This window comes from Triticum urartu, chromosome 5, assembly GCF_003073215.2.
Source record: "Triticum urartu cultivar G1812 chromosome 5, Tu2.1, whole genome shotgun sequence".
NCBI classification, from domain to species: domain Eukaryota; kingdom Viridiplantae; phylum Streptophyta; class Magnoliopsida; order Poales; family Poaceae; genus Triticum; species Triticum urartu.
Genome location: NC_053026.1, coordinates 526,303,593 through 526,319,754, shown reverse-complemented (window position 1 = coordinate 526,319,754; position 16,162 = coordinate 526,303,593). Strand labels below are relative to the sequence as shown.

The 16,162-nt window shown below is 40.2% G+C and overlaps 1 protein-coding gene across 3 annotated transcripts; it reads left to right on the top strand.

The window, feature by feature from the left end:
• The first annotated feature begins 10,410 nt into the window (after positions 1-10,410).
• LOC125510371 (factor of DNA methylation 4-like) lies at positions 10,411-14,803 on the top strand. Of its 3 annotated transcripts, none has more exons than XM_048675520.1 (6): positions 10,411-10,558; positions 11,606-11,712; positions 11,803-12,322; positions 12,716-12,946; positions 13,035-13,241; positions 14,283-14,803. In XM_048675520.1, exons 2-6 carry the CDS (start codon positions 11,681-11,683, stop codon positions 14,505-14,507), a joined length of 1,215 nt encoding a protein of 404 aa, XP_048531477.1. In that variant the 5' UTR covers positions 10,411-10,558; positions 11,606-11,680; the 3' UTR covers positions 14,508-14,803. The 3 variants fall into 3 exon arrangements, with proteins under 3 accessions (XP_048531477.1, XP_048531475.1, XP_048531476.1); XM_048675518.1 differs by having other exon boundaries at positions 12,713-12,946; XM_048675519.1 differs by having other exon boundaries at positions 11,601-11,712; positions 12,713-12,946.
• The last annotated feature ends 1,359 nt before the right edge of the window (positions 14,804-16,162 follow it).

Genomic DNA, 16,162 nt, shown 5'->3' with positions numbered 1-16,162 from the left:
TACTCACGTTCCCTCATTCCGCTCGGCCTGTTCCACACATGGATTGTTCTTGGTGGAATTGGTCAACACGAAGGAGCTAATACTACACGCGTTAGAACTAGTCCCTTCAACTTGTAGTCGCTTGCTTTTGCAAAAAGTATTCATCTTTATTCTATTTACATGAGTAGCTTTCAGTGGTGGTGGCTCTGATTTTCTTTGGGAGGTGGATGAGAACAAAGGTGTGTGCGTAGTAGAAAAATGATACCCGAACATTGCATTTCTCTTTGTATATAATGTGGTCATTTTGTTACTATTTGGAATATCATTGGATTGCTCTGATTCTAAACATGCGATGTAATATCTTTGGACTGCTCTTATTTTAAAAACAGTTTATAAAAAATGGAATTGCCCATTTTTAAAGAAAAACTAGTAGTTCGAGTATAAATCACGGAAAGGTCTCTATGTTTACCAGAAAATTATGATTTTCCCGTTACAAAAAAACCGAGAAGCTCAAATTAAAAATATAGAGCATTACAAAAATAACAGAGCACTTTGAAGCGGATATATCACCGTTTCTAAATTTAAAAAGTACGACTGAAGCGACGATTGAATCCAACCTTCCCAGGCATCACCATTCTTCCTTCTCGCCTATCCAACAACGCGCGCCGCCGTCCACTTGTGAGGCTCCACCCACTAGTATAAGAGACAAGACAATTTTGTACATGAGAACTTCATCTATTACTGCTCAAAATTAAGGGGATTTCGATTGTTTATGCCTGTGGGGCTGTAACCTTTTTCATTTGACTACCAAAAAATGTGTGGATGTGATGTGTGTGTGTGTGCTTAGTACACAAAATGAGAAAAAATATATTTTCTCATGTAGAACGAAGAAAACAACCGAGAAAGAGAAGGAAGTTTGATGTTTACTACAAATTATTGAGATTTTTTCATTACTAAAAGGAAAATAAAACTTAAAAAGGTGATTGTCTCGTTAAAAAAACTAGAAGTCCAAATACATATAATAGAGTGGTTCAATGCTTATTACTATATTAGGATTTTTTCCGTTACTAAAGAATAACCCAAGAAGGCCAAATTAAAAAAATAGAGCAACTCAAAATTTATAGAGAAAATGGAATTTCCCCGTTCTACAAAAAGACCTAGAGGTTCAAATTTAAATAATGGGGAAGTTCAATGTTTACTACAATATCAAGAAGGTCAAATTAAAAAAAACCCGAGCAATTCAAAAGGTTTAGAAAAACTGATTTTTTCCTTCTTTTAGAAATAAGACATAGAAGTTCAACTTTAAGTAATTGAGCGGTTCAATATTTATTACATAACCAGGACTTTTCCCCTTACTAATGAATAACACCAAGATGTCCAAAATTAAAAAATATGAAGTTGTTTGATGTTTATAAAAACTTAGATTTTCCCCAATGCTAAAGATTAAAATTAAGAAGTTCAATTTCAAAAAATGGAGTAGTTCAATGTATTTAGAAAACTCATTTTTTTTCATGTTACTAGAGAATAAAAGTAAGAAATTCAATTGGAAAAAGCGGAGCATTTTGATATTTATTTGAAAAACTAGATTTTTCTAGTTACTAAAGAATAAAACCAATAAGTTTAATTTCAAAACAACGAAGAAGTTTGACGTTTCAAAAGAAACCCTATAATTTCCACATTTCTAAAAATACAAAAATAAAGTTCAAATAAAAAAAGGTAGAGTGGTTCAATGTCTATACAAAACTCAGATATTTTCACGTAACCGAGAGAAGTTCAGTTTGATAACTGCCAGAAGTTCACGTACTACGAGGTGTGCATGAAATTTTTGTATGAAAGAATTTTCAATGTATGAAAAAATGAATGAAAAAGCAAAGGCCGGAAGTTTTGTTGCTAGAAGTTCAACTGCTCGGCGTGAGACAGTTCAAAAATTCTCATGAGAGAGGTTGAACAAAAATACGTGACAGAAGTTGAAGGTGAAAACAGCAGTAAGTTCAACTACTACACGGAATGCGTTTCAGATAAGAATATAAGAATAGAAAATAAAAAGCTTAAAAGGTTTGTTGAAAGAAGTTCAAGGGCTCTCTCCAGGGAAGTTCAAAAATTCTTGCGAGAGAGGTTCACCTTGTATTTCGATGTTCGATTTATTTGTATAAAAATCAAATATAATTCTTTACTCAAAATATAAAAAGGTGAAATTCAAATTGAAATAACAGAGAAGTTCGGAGTTTATTAAAACCTAGGATTTACCTGTTCAAAAAATAAAAAACACAACACCATTTTTGCACTTTTTAAAACAACTCATAAACGAAAAAAATGGTTGAGAAATTCAAGTGCTCAGCGAGGAAAAGTTCAAAAAATTCTTGTGAGAGAGGTTCACCGTGTATTTAGATGTCCAAAATACATAAAAAAAATATGTTGTTTTTTGTGTTTTAAAATAATTCTCTCAAACTAGAGAGAAGTTCAAAGTGATAAACAACCGGAAGTTCATGTACTACATGGTGTGTATTTCATATAAAGAAAAATACAAATAAAATTAAACAGGGTGAAGTTCAACTACTTCACGCAGTGAAAAAAACAGCAAAACAGAGTGAGGTTCAAAAAGACATGCCCGCGAAGTTCAACTACTTCACGCAGTGCATTTCCATTCGCGATGAAGACAGAAATCATGATCTTGTCATTTTCTAATTTACTTCAAAACGACAGGAATATCATTTGTGTAAGTTCAAGTCCCCGGTCAGAGGAAGTTAAAAAAAATTATTATGAGAACGGTTTGTACAAAAGGAAAATCATTTGTGTAACACTAACGAATGGATGAGGTAAATTACAAACGAAAATACGTCACAGAAGTTCAACGTGAAAACAGCAGGAAGTTCAACTACTACACTGAATGAATTTCACATAAAAATCTTTTAAAACCGTCGCAAGTATGAAAAAATGATCAACACGAGAAACTTGCGTGTTTACAGCAGCTTTCCATCGGTATATCACCTGCTCAATTCCGGTGAATGGATGGAGATCTACGAGCAAGAAAAGAACATGAAAAATAGAGTGAAGTTCAGGTACACGCGTCGAGAAGTTCAGGTTCTTCACGCAGTGCATTTTCAAAGAATCTGTTTCACGATAAAGGCAGAACACATGATCCCGTCATTTTCGAAATTACTTGAAAACGGCTAGGAATCATAGAAAACCATCAAAATGAAAAAGTTTAGCATTTTCCGTAGCTTTTCAGCGGTATATTATTTGCCCCATTCCGATAAAGTTTGTAGAAATTATGGCGAAAATATGTTTTTCACCATTTTCGAAACTCACTTAAAACCGTAAAGAATTGGGAGAAACAATACATACCAAAAAGTTTCGCATTTGTTCAAGCTTTCCAACGCCATATCATTTGCTGCATTCGGACGTACGGTTAAAAAATTAGCTCGAAAATACGAACTCGGTAGGACTTGGACCATTTTCTAAATTACTCTTAAACCATTCAAAATTAGAAAAAAAAACTCTCAAGATGAAAAAGTAGCGCATTTTCATAAGGTTTCCAACGCCGTATCATATGCCTCCATTGGATTAGCCGTTTAGAAATGACATCGAAAAAACAAACTCAGCTGTTCGGTTTATGAAACTTTACGTTTTTTCAAATTACTCTTTAACCATAGGGAATTAGAGAAAACTTTGAACATGTGGAAGGAGCGGTTTTGCAGCAGCTTTCCAACGCCATATTATATGCCTCATTCCGATAAACGGTTTAGAAATGCGATCGAAAATACGATTCACGTTTTTTGTGTGAAGAAAAAATGGTTTTCAAAACTGCTCTTAAACCACTTATATTTTGCCAAAAATTTAAGTTGGGTCATGATATTGGTGTCCATAGCTTTTCAACGGTATATCGCAAGACCCATTTGGGCAATGTTGGCGGAAGTTCAACCTAGTTCACAGGGAAGTTCAACGTACTACTAGCGGGGCAGGTCAGGTTGTGATCAGAATATTATTCTGATCCCATGATCAGAATAGTGTTTATGTATATATATATAGGGCAACACTATTCTAATCCTGGGATTGGAATAACTATTTGGATCACGGTGCATCTATATAGGGCCCGGTGAGGTGTTCCCGAACTTCCAAAAACGCAAAAGGGGAAACCTGGCCGGCCCATCAGACCCCTCCGACCGGTTTCATCCCCACGCCATGAACTTCTCCCCACCCCCACCAAGCAACCGGAGCCGCCACCACGCCCGCATGCCCGCTGGCCGCCGGAGAAACCGCCTCCTCTCTCATGCGCTCGCGGGCACCGGAGCCGCCGCCTCGCCCTCGCGGTCGCCGGCCACGAGGCGCTCCAATCCTACCCGCGCGGTCGCCGGCCACGGCCCCAGTCGCCAGATCCTGCTGCTGCAGTCGGGATCCCCTCCATCAGTTCCTGCCTCTGCAGCTCACCTCTGCTTCATGCTTCTTCCCCCACTGCCGCAACCAACCCCACGTCCAACCGCCGCCGCGACATTGACGGGAGATCGGAGATATCTACTGAAGTGGTGGAGATGGGGGGTGGGGGAGGGCGGAGCGCGGTTCCACGGCGGAGGTCCGTCACAGTGACACGGAAGAAGGCTGGCGGCAGGATCCGGCACGGCGGAGGTCCGTCATGCGTCGCTCTATTTGTTCTTGGCGGTGGCGAGGCTTCCCCTGCCACCACGCAGCCTCCTCCCGGTGTGGGCCCACCACCGCAGCAGCCAACACGATGGCTGCGAGCAACTGTGCCTTCCTTGGTCGGTCATCTCCACTGGAGCCCTTGCATCATCCCACCCCCAGCACTCAGGTCGTTCGCCGCTGCCAAATCCGTCCGTTCAACGATGTAGCACCAGGAGGTTCAGCGCCTCAACCCCCTCTGAATCCCATGTACTCATGCTCATCTTCTGCTTCCTTCTTCAATCTGTTTGTCCAGATGGACCAGCGGCAGCGCCGCCCCGCCATGCCACCGACCACTGTTGGTCGGTGCTGCTCCACCACCCCCATGCCGCACCGGTCCTCCCCGACGCTCATCCTCCGTCCCTTCCCCAACGAGGATCTGGATCAGGGTCGTCCAGGTGTTCCTCGTGGATGAGGAAGGCCACCAAATCGCTGTGATGACTGATGATCCTCGCGCTGCCACCACCTCCGGTTGCTTCAGTTCAGGTCAACCTTATCCAGCCACATCAATTCGACTATGTTTTTTGAAGAGAAAAGCAGAGATGGCTGAAAGATTCGTAGCAGTTCAATCGATCTCACAATGGAAGGAATTATGTTGACAAAGTTACTTCCGCCCATTCTGTTGTTGCTACAAATTCTATTAATCGTATGTTGTCACAATTTTGTTTGTCTATCATGTGGTGTTGCTTCTCTCTATAAATGACTCTAATCCTCATCAGATTGTACTCCCAAAAAATTGCAAATGGAGTCACCGATTGCTGAAGTTCTAATTAAAAATGGAAAGAAGTCTGGTGAAGAAAGGGATTGGTTGCCTTGAAGATTTTTATTTTCTCCTTTCATGATGCTTAACTCAATCATTATGTAGAAAGGGATAGAGTTCTGTACAAAGTAGCACATGTCAGTTTGTATTTTAAAGAGAGTTTCCTTTTTAACTTAACAATGTATGGTGAGATTTGCTAGTGCTTTTAAGACTTTGTAAAAATAAATCAACGTTGCTGGAGAAATTATGATGATTTCTTATCCTGAACAAGTTGAGTTTTGTGAATAAAAATATGAGATGTACATATTTTTCTATTGTTTTCTCATTCTGTGTATGACCCCTCCCATTTGGTATGAGTAAATATGAAGATGCACAGAAGCATTGCGTTCTAATTTTTGAAATTGTGTATTCACTAGCTGTTTGTTTATATGGCTATCCACATTTATTTATTTTCTTTCTCTAATTGTGGAACTTCAAATTTTGAAAAGAGAGCATGTCGATGTATATTAAAAACATCATATTTTTCAGTTTCAACAAGCCAAATAAGGTTAAAATAAAATAACAAAAGCATCTCAAACAATTTTATATGAAAAAGGGATTTTCACCGTTAAAAGACCATAGAAGTTCAAATTTAAAAAATGGAGCGGCTTGATGTTTATTAAAAATATAGAGCATTTTGATGATTATAGAAAACTCTAATTTTGGTCATTATTAAAGAATGAAAACAATACATTCAAAATTAATCACACAGTAGTTCAATGTATAAAAAATAGAAAACCCAAATATGGTGACGGGAACATCATAATAAGTTCAAAAAAATAACACATAATTTCAAAAGATGACATGGCACTTTGAAGTGGATATTTCACCCTTTCTACATAAAAAACAAGAAGTTCAAATTCTAAAAATAGAGAAGTTCAAAAATCGTTAAAAAGGATTTTCACCATTTCTAAATAAAAAAACTCTACAAGTTCATATTTAAATAACGATCCGGTTCAATACTTATTACAAAACTAGGATATTCCTATAACTAAAAGAAACAAACCTAGAAGTCCAAATTACAAAAATAGAGAAGTTCGCTATTTATATATAAAAACTCAGATTTTGCTTGTTACTAAAGTATAAAAATGACGAAGTTCAATTTAAAAAAGAGGAGTAGTTTGATGTTTACAGAAAACTCATATTCTTTCCATTTATAGGAAAATTAAAAGTATGAGGTTCAATTTAAAAAAAAGTTTGATGCTTATTTGAAAAAATATTTTTTTCTAAGAATAAGTCTAAGAAGTTCAATTTCAAATAACATAGAAGTCCGAAGAATATAAAAAGTCATATTTGTTGCAAGAAGTTCATGTGCACCTCGTGCACGGTTTAGAATTTATATTGCGGGACGTCTGACCTCCAATTACATGTTTGAAAAATGGCAAAAAATGACGTACGACCTTCTATTGGGTGTAATTCGACGTATGCACAAAAATGTGACAGAAGTTCATGGTGAAAACAACAAGAAGTTCAGGTACTGCGAGAAATGCATTTCAGGTGAGAATAAAAGTATAAAAAATAAAAGCTTAAAAGGTTTGTTGAAAGAAGTTCAAACGCTCTGTCCGAGGAAGTTCAAAAATTCTTGCGAGAGAGATTCGTCTTGTATTTCCATGTTTGATTTTTCTGTATAAAAATCGAATACAATTCTTTACTCAAAAATATAAAAAGGTGAAGTTCAAACTGAAATAACAGAGAAGTTCGGAGTTTAATAAAACTTAGGATTTATATGTTCAAAAAATAAAAAACATAATGCCATTTTTTGCACTTTTAAAAACAACTCATAAACAAAAAAAATGGTTGCTAAAAGTTCAAGTGCTCGGTGAGGAAAAGTTCAAAAAATTCTTGTGAGACAGGTTCACCGTGTATTTAGATGTCCAAAATACATAAAAAAATATGTTGTTTTTCGTGTTTTAAAATAATTCTCTCAAACCAGAGAGAAGTTCAAAGTGATAATAAACAGAAGTTCACGTACTACATGGTGTGTATTTCATATATGAAAAAAACAATAAAGTGAAACAGAGTGAAGTTCAAACAGACATGCCCCAGAAGTTCAACTACTTCACACTGTGCAAAAAACAGCATATCAAAAACAGAGTGAGGTTCAAACAGACATGCCCGTGAAGTCCAACAACTTCACGTAGTGCGTTTCCATTTGCAATGAAGGGCAGAAATCATGATCTCTTCATTTCTTTAATTTACTTCAAAACCACAGGAATATCATCTGTGTAAGTTCAAGTCCTCGATCAAAGAAAGTTAAAAAAAATTGTGAGAGAGGTTTGAACAAAAGAAATATCATTTGTGCAGCACTGACGAAATGGATGAGAAAATTACAAAGGAAAATACGTCACAGAAGTTCAACGTGAAAACAGAACGAAGTTCAACTACTATAGTGAATGAATTTGAGATGAAAAACTTTTAAAACTGTAGCGACTATGAAAAAACGATCAACACGGGAAAGTTGCGTGTTTACAATAGCTTTCCATCGGTATATCACTTGCTCAATTCCAGTGAGTGGATGGAGAGCTACGAGCAGTGGATGAAGATCTACGAGCAAGAAAAGCACGTGAAAAAACAGAGTGAAGTTCAGGTACACGCGCCGAGAAGTTCAGGTTCCTCACGCGGTGCATTTTCGAAGAATTTGTTTTGCGATATAGGCAGAACGCATGATCCCGCCGTTTTTGAAATTACTTGAAAACGGCTAAGAAAAAGAGAAAACCATCAACACGAAAAAGTTTCGCATTTTCTGTAGCTTTTCAGCGGTATATTATTTGCCCCATTCCGATAAAGTTTGTAGAAATTACGGCGAAAATACGTTTTTCTCCATTTTCGAAACTGACTTAAAACCGTAAAGAATTGGGTGAAACAATACATACCAAAAAGTTTCGCACATTTTCAAGCTTTCCAACGCCATATCATTTGCTACATTTGGAAGAACGATTAAAAAATTAGCTCGAAAATATGAACTCGGTAGGACTTAGACCATTTTCTAAATTACTCTTAAACCATTCAAAATTAGAAAAAAAAACTTTCAAGATGAAAAAGTAGCGCATTTTCATAAGGTTTCCAACGCCGTATCATATGCCTCCATTGGATTAGCCGTTTAGAAATAACATCAAAAAAACGAACTCAGCTGTTCGGTTTACGAAATTTTACGTTTTTTCAAATTACTCTTTAACCATAGGAAATTAGAGAAAAATTTCAACATGTGCAAGGAGCGGTTTTGCAGCAGCTTTCCAACGCCATATTATATGCCTCATTCCGATAAACGGTTTAGAAATGCGATCGAAAATACGATTCACGTTTTTTGTGCGAAGAAAAAACGGTTTTCAAAACTGCTCTTAAACCGCTTATATTTTGCCAAAAAATTAAGTTGGGTCATGATACTGATGTCCATAGCTTTCCAACGGTATATGGCAAGACCCATTTGGGCAATGTTGGCGGAAGTTCAACCTAGTTCACAGGGAAGTTCAACGTATTACTAGCGGGGCATGTCATGTTGTGATCAGAATATTATTCTGATCCCGTGATTAGAATATATATATATATATATATATAATACAAGGACTTAGACCATTTTCTAAATTACTCTTAAACCATTCAAAATTAGAAAAAAAAACTTTCAAGATGAAAAAGTAGCGCATTTTCATAAGGTTTCCAACGCCGTATCATATGCCTCCATTGGATTAGCCGTTTAGAAATAACATCGAAAAAACGAACTCAGCTGTTCGGTTTACGAAATTTTACGTTTTTTCAAATTACTCTTTAACCATAGGAAATTAGAGAAAAATTTCAACATGTGGAAGGAGTGGTTTTGCAGCAGCTTTCCAACGCCATATTATATGCCTCATTCCGATAAACGGTTTAGAAATGCGATCGAAAATACGATTCACGTTTTTTGTGCGAAGAAAAAACGGTTTTCAAAACTGCTCTTAAACCGCTTATATTTTGCCAAAAAATTAAGTTGGGTCATGATACTGATGTCCATAGCTTTCCAACGGTATATGGCAAGACCCATTTGGGCAATGTTGGCGGAAGTTCAACCTAGTTCACAGGGAAGTTCAATGTATTACTAGCGGGGCATGTCAGGTTGTGATCAGAATATATAGTAACTCTAAACTAAGCGTGAGTGTAGAATAGCTTATCCTACACCCCAGTAACGGTACATATAAAATACAGTAACACACCATGTAAAATATAGTAATTTTCGTAACAATATAGTAATTTACAAACTTAGATGATAAAAAAAATTCGAATTACTACATTTTATACACCGTTTTACTAGATTTTGTACATAGCATTACTAGGGGGTGTAGAATAAGATATTCTACACTCACGCTTAGAATATCGTTACCCTATATATAGACCTACCACAAAGCACCAACAATGTGTAGCATGTTGCGGCGCGCAGCATGGATGGTTAATTCATCTAGCCCTGGATGGTGTGCCATAGCCAAGAATGGAACTCCCCCTTCTCTCGTCCTCCGCGTCGTTGCTCTACTCTACAACTCAAGATCCACGCCTTCAATGAACAAAGTACTCCGACAGAGGTCCCAAAGAGATTGTACTGTAATAATATAATTTTTAAATTTTAAATTTCAGATGGACATATATTTTACCTATACTGCGGTGTCCGAGGCCAGCCTGAACAATTGTTTGGGTCACTATGCAATGGGAAAGTGTGCATGTATACAAGAGTTACATAATTGATTGATGCAATGTACATAAAAGTACTTGTGATATCTGATTCAAGGGGAATTGTTTTTCACCCGCAAAAAAAAGAGGAATTGTTTTCATGAAAAATGATATTTCAAATTATTTGTATCAGTCATTTTAGGGCAATTTGTACGAGTCATGATTTTTCTTAGGGGTGTATGAGTCGTGAATGCCACTGGAATTTTGACTCGATGGGCCCTGAGGTAGACGGCGAATTCTTTTCTTTTCCACAGCCATGTGTTGACCTTGACCCAACCCAGGCAAGCCCTCCCCTTCTACTTCTCCCTCTGCTTCAAGGAAGAAGAAGAAACCACGAGCAGCAGCCAGCAGCACAGGGGAAGTGAAGACGATCGAACGCGGCCCGCCGCGCATCGCATCGCCTCGCCGCCGCCGGTAATCAACCCTTCTCCCCCGAATCCCATCCACATCCTGCATTCCATCTGCCACTTCCTTCTAGGGTTTCCTAATCTTTCCTTTTCCCCATTTTTTGTTAAAAAAAATCTTTCCTTTTCCCTAGGCCCCTTGTCCCTTCATCTGCAATGCATTTCGGATCCCTATGGTTCTCTGCCGCTCGGGCGGAGAGTTTCTTGTTTTGATTTGTTTTTGTTGGATTCAGGCCCTAAACACAGCGCGACCCTGTGGAATTTTGGTGAAAATCTCTCTCGCTAGTCTAGAGCAGAGTCCCAGGGATTTGACCTTGCTATTGAAGGATTCCAAGGGAATACTTGGTTCTATTTGTGTCAAATGTATTGGTGTCGACGTTCTGATAAGGCCCGTTTTCTTGGCTTTATCCCGCATGAAATAAGTTGGTCCATTCTGGAACTAGAATCTGCATGGTGAGACTGGTTGGTTCACGAAATTAATAGGAAAAATATGTCTCCAAGTACAGATTGCACATAGGTATCAAATAAATATAAAATATTAGATATTGATCTCTTCGTCCTTGTCGATTTTTTCTGTGCCTATTTGCTCTGCTGAAACTTTACAGGAGAACTTCTCTTTTACTATTAGAGATGAAAAGTTTACCTCCAAGCACATATTGCCCAGACCTGTTGAATTGGTATTGATACCCTCATCTCCTTGTCCCCTCATCATGTCTCGTACCCTTTTTGTTTTGTTATGGAGGAGTAGAAAGTAATGCCAAACTGAATTTGGAGGATGATTTAATCTGCCACTATGCCTATTGGTTTTGTGTAAACTGTTTTCTTGGAACTGGTATTCGCCCTGTCTGTGACTTTTTTTCTCGGTTTTTGGCCATCACACCTCCCATCTCACTCACTCAGTATTTGTGCAATACATGACACACCACTATGCACTTTGTTCCATAGTGAGCACAATAATGTTAATGAATTTCTACCAAGTGTGCACCACCATTTTTAGTTTCTGATCTATTTATACATGCCTAGTCAACTAACTGAGATTCTTGAAAATGAAGCACAGAGCATACACTACCGACTGACTTTGTTGAAGCTACGAAATAAATAAATCATCACACCAGCCTCTTGTGCCTTGCCCATGGATTCTGACGAGGCACCTGAACCTGAACGGTACGTGTGATGCCAGCCCCTTTCTTTTCAATTTCGCTCCATAGGACAGGAATGCGGCGGCTGTAAATTTTCCTTTTTCCATTTTGGTAGGATTCACGCAACTGGAGCAGGCTCAAATGTTGGAGACGAGCAGTTCGTGTGGCCCTGGATGGGCGTGCTGCTCAATGTGCCTACTGAGTGGATGGGTGGGTGGAAAGATGGGGGGATGCGGCGAGGTGGGATCCTGAAGGAGCGGCTCTTGCGCTTCTGCCCGCACATGGTCATCCCTCTGGGCGACCAATTCGGCCACCACACTGGGATTGCCATTGTGTTGTTTGGACAAGACTATGCTTGTCTCGGCAAAGCCTTGGACTTTGAGAACCACTTCGAGGCACAAGGGCGTGGCAAACGGGGCTGGGAGGCGCACACCTTCCGACCACTGCCAGGGGAGATATTCGGATGGGTTGCCCTGGCTGATGATTGGAGGACTGCAGGGCTCACTGGGGAGTTCCTGCGAAGCCATGGTGGTCTGAAAACTATTGCACAACTGGAGTCCAAGATGCAATCTGAGATGCAGAAGCTTGCTCTGCTGCTTAGCACAAGGAAGAATCTTGACAAGGAGAAGAAAATGGTACGTGCCTAATGTCTCCCATTAAAAAAAAACTTGGAAATCTCTTTCAATTTTTGTCATGAATCCCCTGTTCCTCGTATATTTATACTACTACTCGTAATAGAGTTCTACTAGGCTAGTTTTAAATTCAGATTCCTCGAGTTCTGCGAATTCATGCTAGCTTACTTAGTCCAACTGTCAGCCCTTAGTGAAACCATTTAAATCACCAGTTCAAAAGGTTTTCGAATCTGCGCGTGTTCATAAAACACCAAACAACATGGTCAGTAACTAGAAAGGAATAAGGTCAGGCTGTGACTTTATAAATGATAGCATATCACTCCTACTCCAGCTAGGGATGCAAATTATATGTGAATATAAAGTCACATCTGTTACTCGATACTGCATTTCCAGCAGAAACCGGATGCCACAGGGAACCTTGAGTTTGAAATAAAGCAGCTGAAGGGACAGTTGGAAGTGATGAAGCAGAAAGACTCTGAATCAAAGAGGAAAATAGATGAACTTAATAAGGAGCTACAAGAGAAGGATGATAAAATAGAATACATGGAATCAATCCATGGGATTCTGGTTACGAAGGACCTGAAGAGCAATGATGAGTTGCAAGATGCTTGGAAGAAGCTAATAAAGGTAACCTTACCTCATTGATTGAACACTTACACCTCCCCAGTATTTTATTTGAATTGCATCTTAGAGCTAACTGTTGCATACGCCGCAGGGCTTGGGGGATGTTACAAGTTGCCGGACAAATGTCGGCATTAAAAGAATGGGTGATCTTGATTCACGTTCATTTGCCAATGCTTGCAAACATAAGATGTCAGAAATTGAGGCTACCATTCTTTGTTCAGAGTGGGAGGATGAGATTAAAAATCCACAGTGGCACCCTTTTAAAGTTGTCCCTGATGACGGCAAAGGCAAACAGAAGGTAATAATCTTCACATTTATTGTTCTCTAATAACCTGTAATCTTGAGCTTTCAATTATTCGGTGGATGCTTGATGAAGGAATCTGAAAATTTAGCCATGTGTTTCTATGCTTACAGTAGCAGGTTAGCTAAGTTTCATTTAGTACCTCGTCGAGAGTCCAGGCATATGCATAGATTTTGGCTACTTCAATGCCGGGAAGCAACACTGTAAAGTTCCCAGGGCAGAACCTTATGTTAATGTTAGCTGCTCTCAATTGAGGTGCATAGCATCTAATTTAATAAATGGCGGTTTGTATTTACTCGCCACTTGCTTTCTTCCTTTTGTCACTTTTCTCTGAAGCTGACGGTCAGGTCAGTTGTATACCAGTTAAGTTATCTGCAATTCGTCAGCCCTTAGAACAGAGTACATCTAGCATTTGCTCATGGGGCTGTGTGTGATGCAACCAAACTTTTCACTGATAAAAAACTTGCCACTTTGTAGCATGGTAATAGCAAGGTTGTGATATTCCTTTTATAAAAAAATGTTTATGATATTCCTTAAGTCAGCTAAATTAGCGAGAGCAAATGGTATTCCCTGCTCTGCTCGGACTCAGCTATGGCAAGTTTGTTTCATCAAGTGTTCATTCTCAGTTCCTTCTTGCTTGGCTAAGTTAGACACTTCTCCGTCTCTTAGCTGTTGAAATTTGGCATAATACATCGGTAGTTTGAGCTCAAAGCTCGACAAGAGTTTTTTTTTTCCTGAACTTGTCGTAAGCATACGTGTCTTCGTCTTGTAACAAGCATAAACAGTTTTTTCTTTTCTTTTGAGAACGCATAAACAGTTTTTGTTCGCCATGTTTTGTTGTACTGTGGTACGTAGTAGAGTTTAAGGTTCAGACAACACTTGCACGATATGCAATTCCTATATGTATGAATAATTTGCCTGTCAGCCCAGCCACAAGGTCCTTGTAAGTTTTGAAGTTGTTTGTTAACATCTCCCATTTTCAGAATGGACTTAGTATTTCTCGTTTATCTAACCTAATCGTGCACGCATTGGTGTAAGCTAATTCTTCTCGAGGACGATGAGAAGCTGGGAAAACTGAAAGAAAAGTGTGGCGAAGACGCGTACGCGTTGGTGGTCGGTGCTCTGCGTGATATCAATGAGTATAACCCTAGCGGCCGAACCACCGTGCCTGTGCTGTGGAACAACAAGGAGGATAGGAAAGCGACCTTGGGGGACGGCATCGGGTACCTCCTCCAGCGGTGCGGCCTTAAGAGGAAACGCTGAGCATGGTGACATATCCCAGTAGTTTAAAAACTAGAGCTGACTCATCCATATCGTCACCAACATTGCTTGGCATTGACATGAATGCCGCTAATAGGAGGCTGTGAACTGGCTATCTTTTGGGATCCCTGCCGTGGCACTTGATCTGAGATTGTGAACTGCCCTCTTAGGACCATGTATGTATGTATTTTGTTCAGTGTACGTTATGTGATATGGATGAATGGCGACTAGCTTATTGATTTAAGTTACGTGACATGGATGAATGATGACTAGCTTTTCGATTTAAATTATGTGATATATGTCTGCTCGCCATGCCTAACAACACCATCTTTTCAGAGCATCTACAATCCGACTTGACAAATCCGGCCACATATACGTCTGCGGACACGCCCGGACTGCCTTTATATTTTGCTCCCGGCATCCACATATCTGAAGTCTGGACTCTCAAATCCATGCACGTCGATCATACAAGCCAATGTCGCACGTGAATAACAAATGTTGGTACCGAACATAAATAGCATTTACATAAAATTTATTTTAAGTGCACAACTCAATCATTAGCTCTTTGGTTTCTATTGTGGGTCTACGTATGCTCCACAAGATCATTGATAGCCACGGGCAAAACTTGACAAACACCGATCCTTAAACCATCCACAACTGTCCGAACCGCGGAAGCCATCCAACTCGGTCTCGGTTGGCGGCGCGGTCCGGACGCGTTTTCTTTCGCAAACCGAAGACCAACGTGGGGAGGTTTGCACGAGTCCGGACCGATCCCTGCTAGCTTCTTTTTTTTCGGGAAAAACTTCCAATCTATTCATCTTCAATCATGGTAGTACAACAAACAATAGAAATAATAAAATTTACATCCAGATCCGTAGACCACCTAGCGACGACTACAAGCACCGAAGCGAGTCGAAGGCGCGCCGCCGTCATCGCCCCTCCATCACCGGAGTCGGGCAAACTTTGTTGTAGTAGACAGTCGGAAAGTCGTCGTGCTAAGGCCCTATAGGACCAGCACCCCAGAACAGCAACCACCGCCGATGAAAAATAACGTAGATCGGAAGGATCCAAACCAAAGACACACGAACGTAGACGAACAATCGTGTGCCATCAATGCAGACATGGCACACGATTGCCGAGGCGTCTCCTCTAGCGCCACCCGTCCGTCCCTCTGCCGCCCACCATTGCTATAAAAACCGATGCCTCAGCCATAGCCGCAGTCATGCACCTCAGATCCCTGTCCGCACCACTCCCACCATGGATCCCTCCCTCGCCAAATCTCTTTGGGACGAGCTGATGTTAGACAAGAAGGATATGGCCGCCATTGCTGCCGACAAGCAGCCGGAGGACGACGACGTCCCAATGAAGGGCGTTGTCGACGACGAACCGGCGCCACCCTCCTCCTCCGCGCCACCATCCTCCTCCTTCATGCCATCCTCGCCAGTGAATTGCATCATGACCATCGGCGAGGCACGTGCCCGTTACATGGACATGGTGCGAGAGGAGCAGTTTTGGGAGCGCGCGGGCCAACGCCGCCTACAACAACCACCTCCTCCAATAGCATTTACAGGCGGAAGAGCAGATCTCCGCCGGCAAAGCAGTCGCGCCGGACGCGGACATGGCGGAGCAGGAGGTGCTGCTCGAGTCCTACTGCTCCG

Coding starts and splice junctions, on each gene's coding strand:
- LOC125510371 (XM_048675518.1), top strand. CDS start 11,681: ATGGATTCTGACGAGGCACCTGAACCTGAACG. Junction 12,323..12,712: donor TTGACAAGGAGAAGAAAATG/GTACGTGCCTAA, acceptor CTGCATTTCCAG/CAGAAACCGGATGCCACAGG. Junction 12,947..13,034: donor CTTGGAAGAAGCTAATAAAG/GTAACCTTACCT, acceptor CATACGCCGCAG/GGCTTGGGGGATGTTACAAG.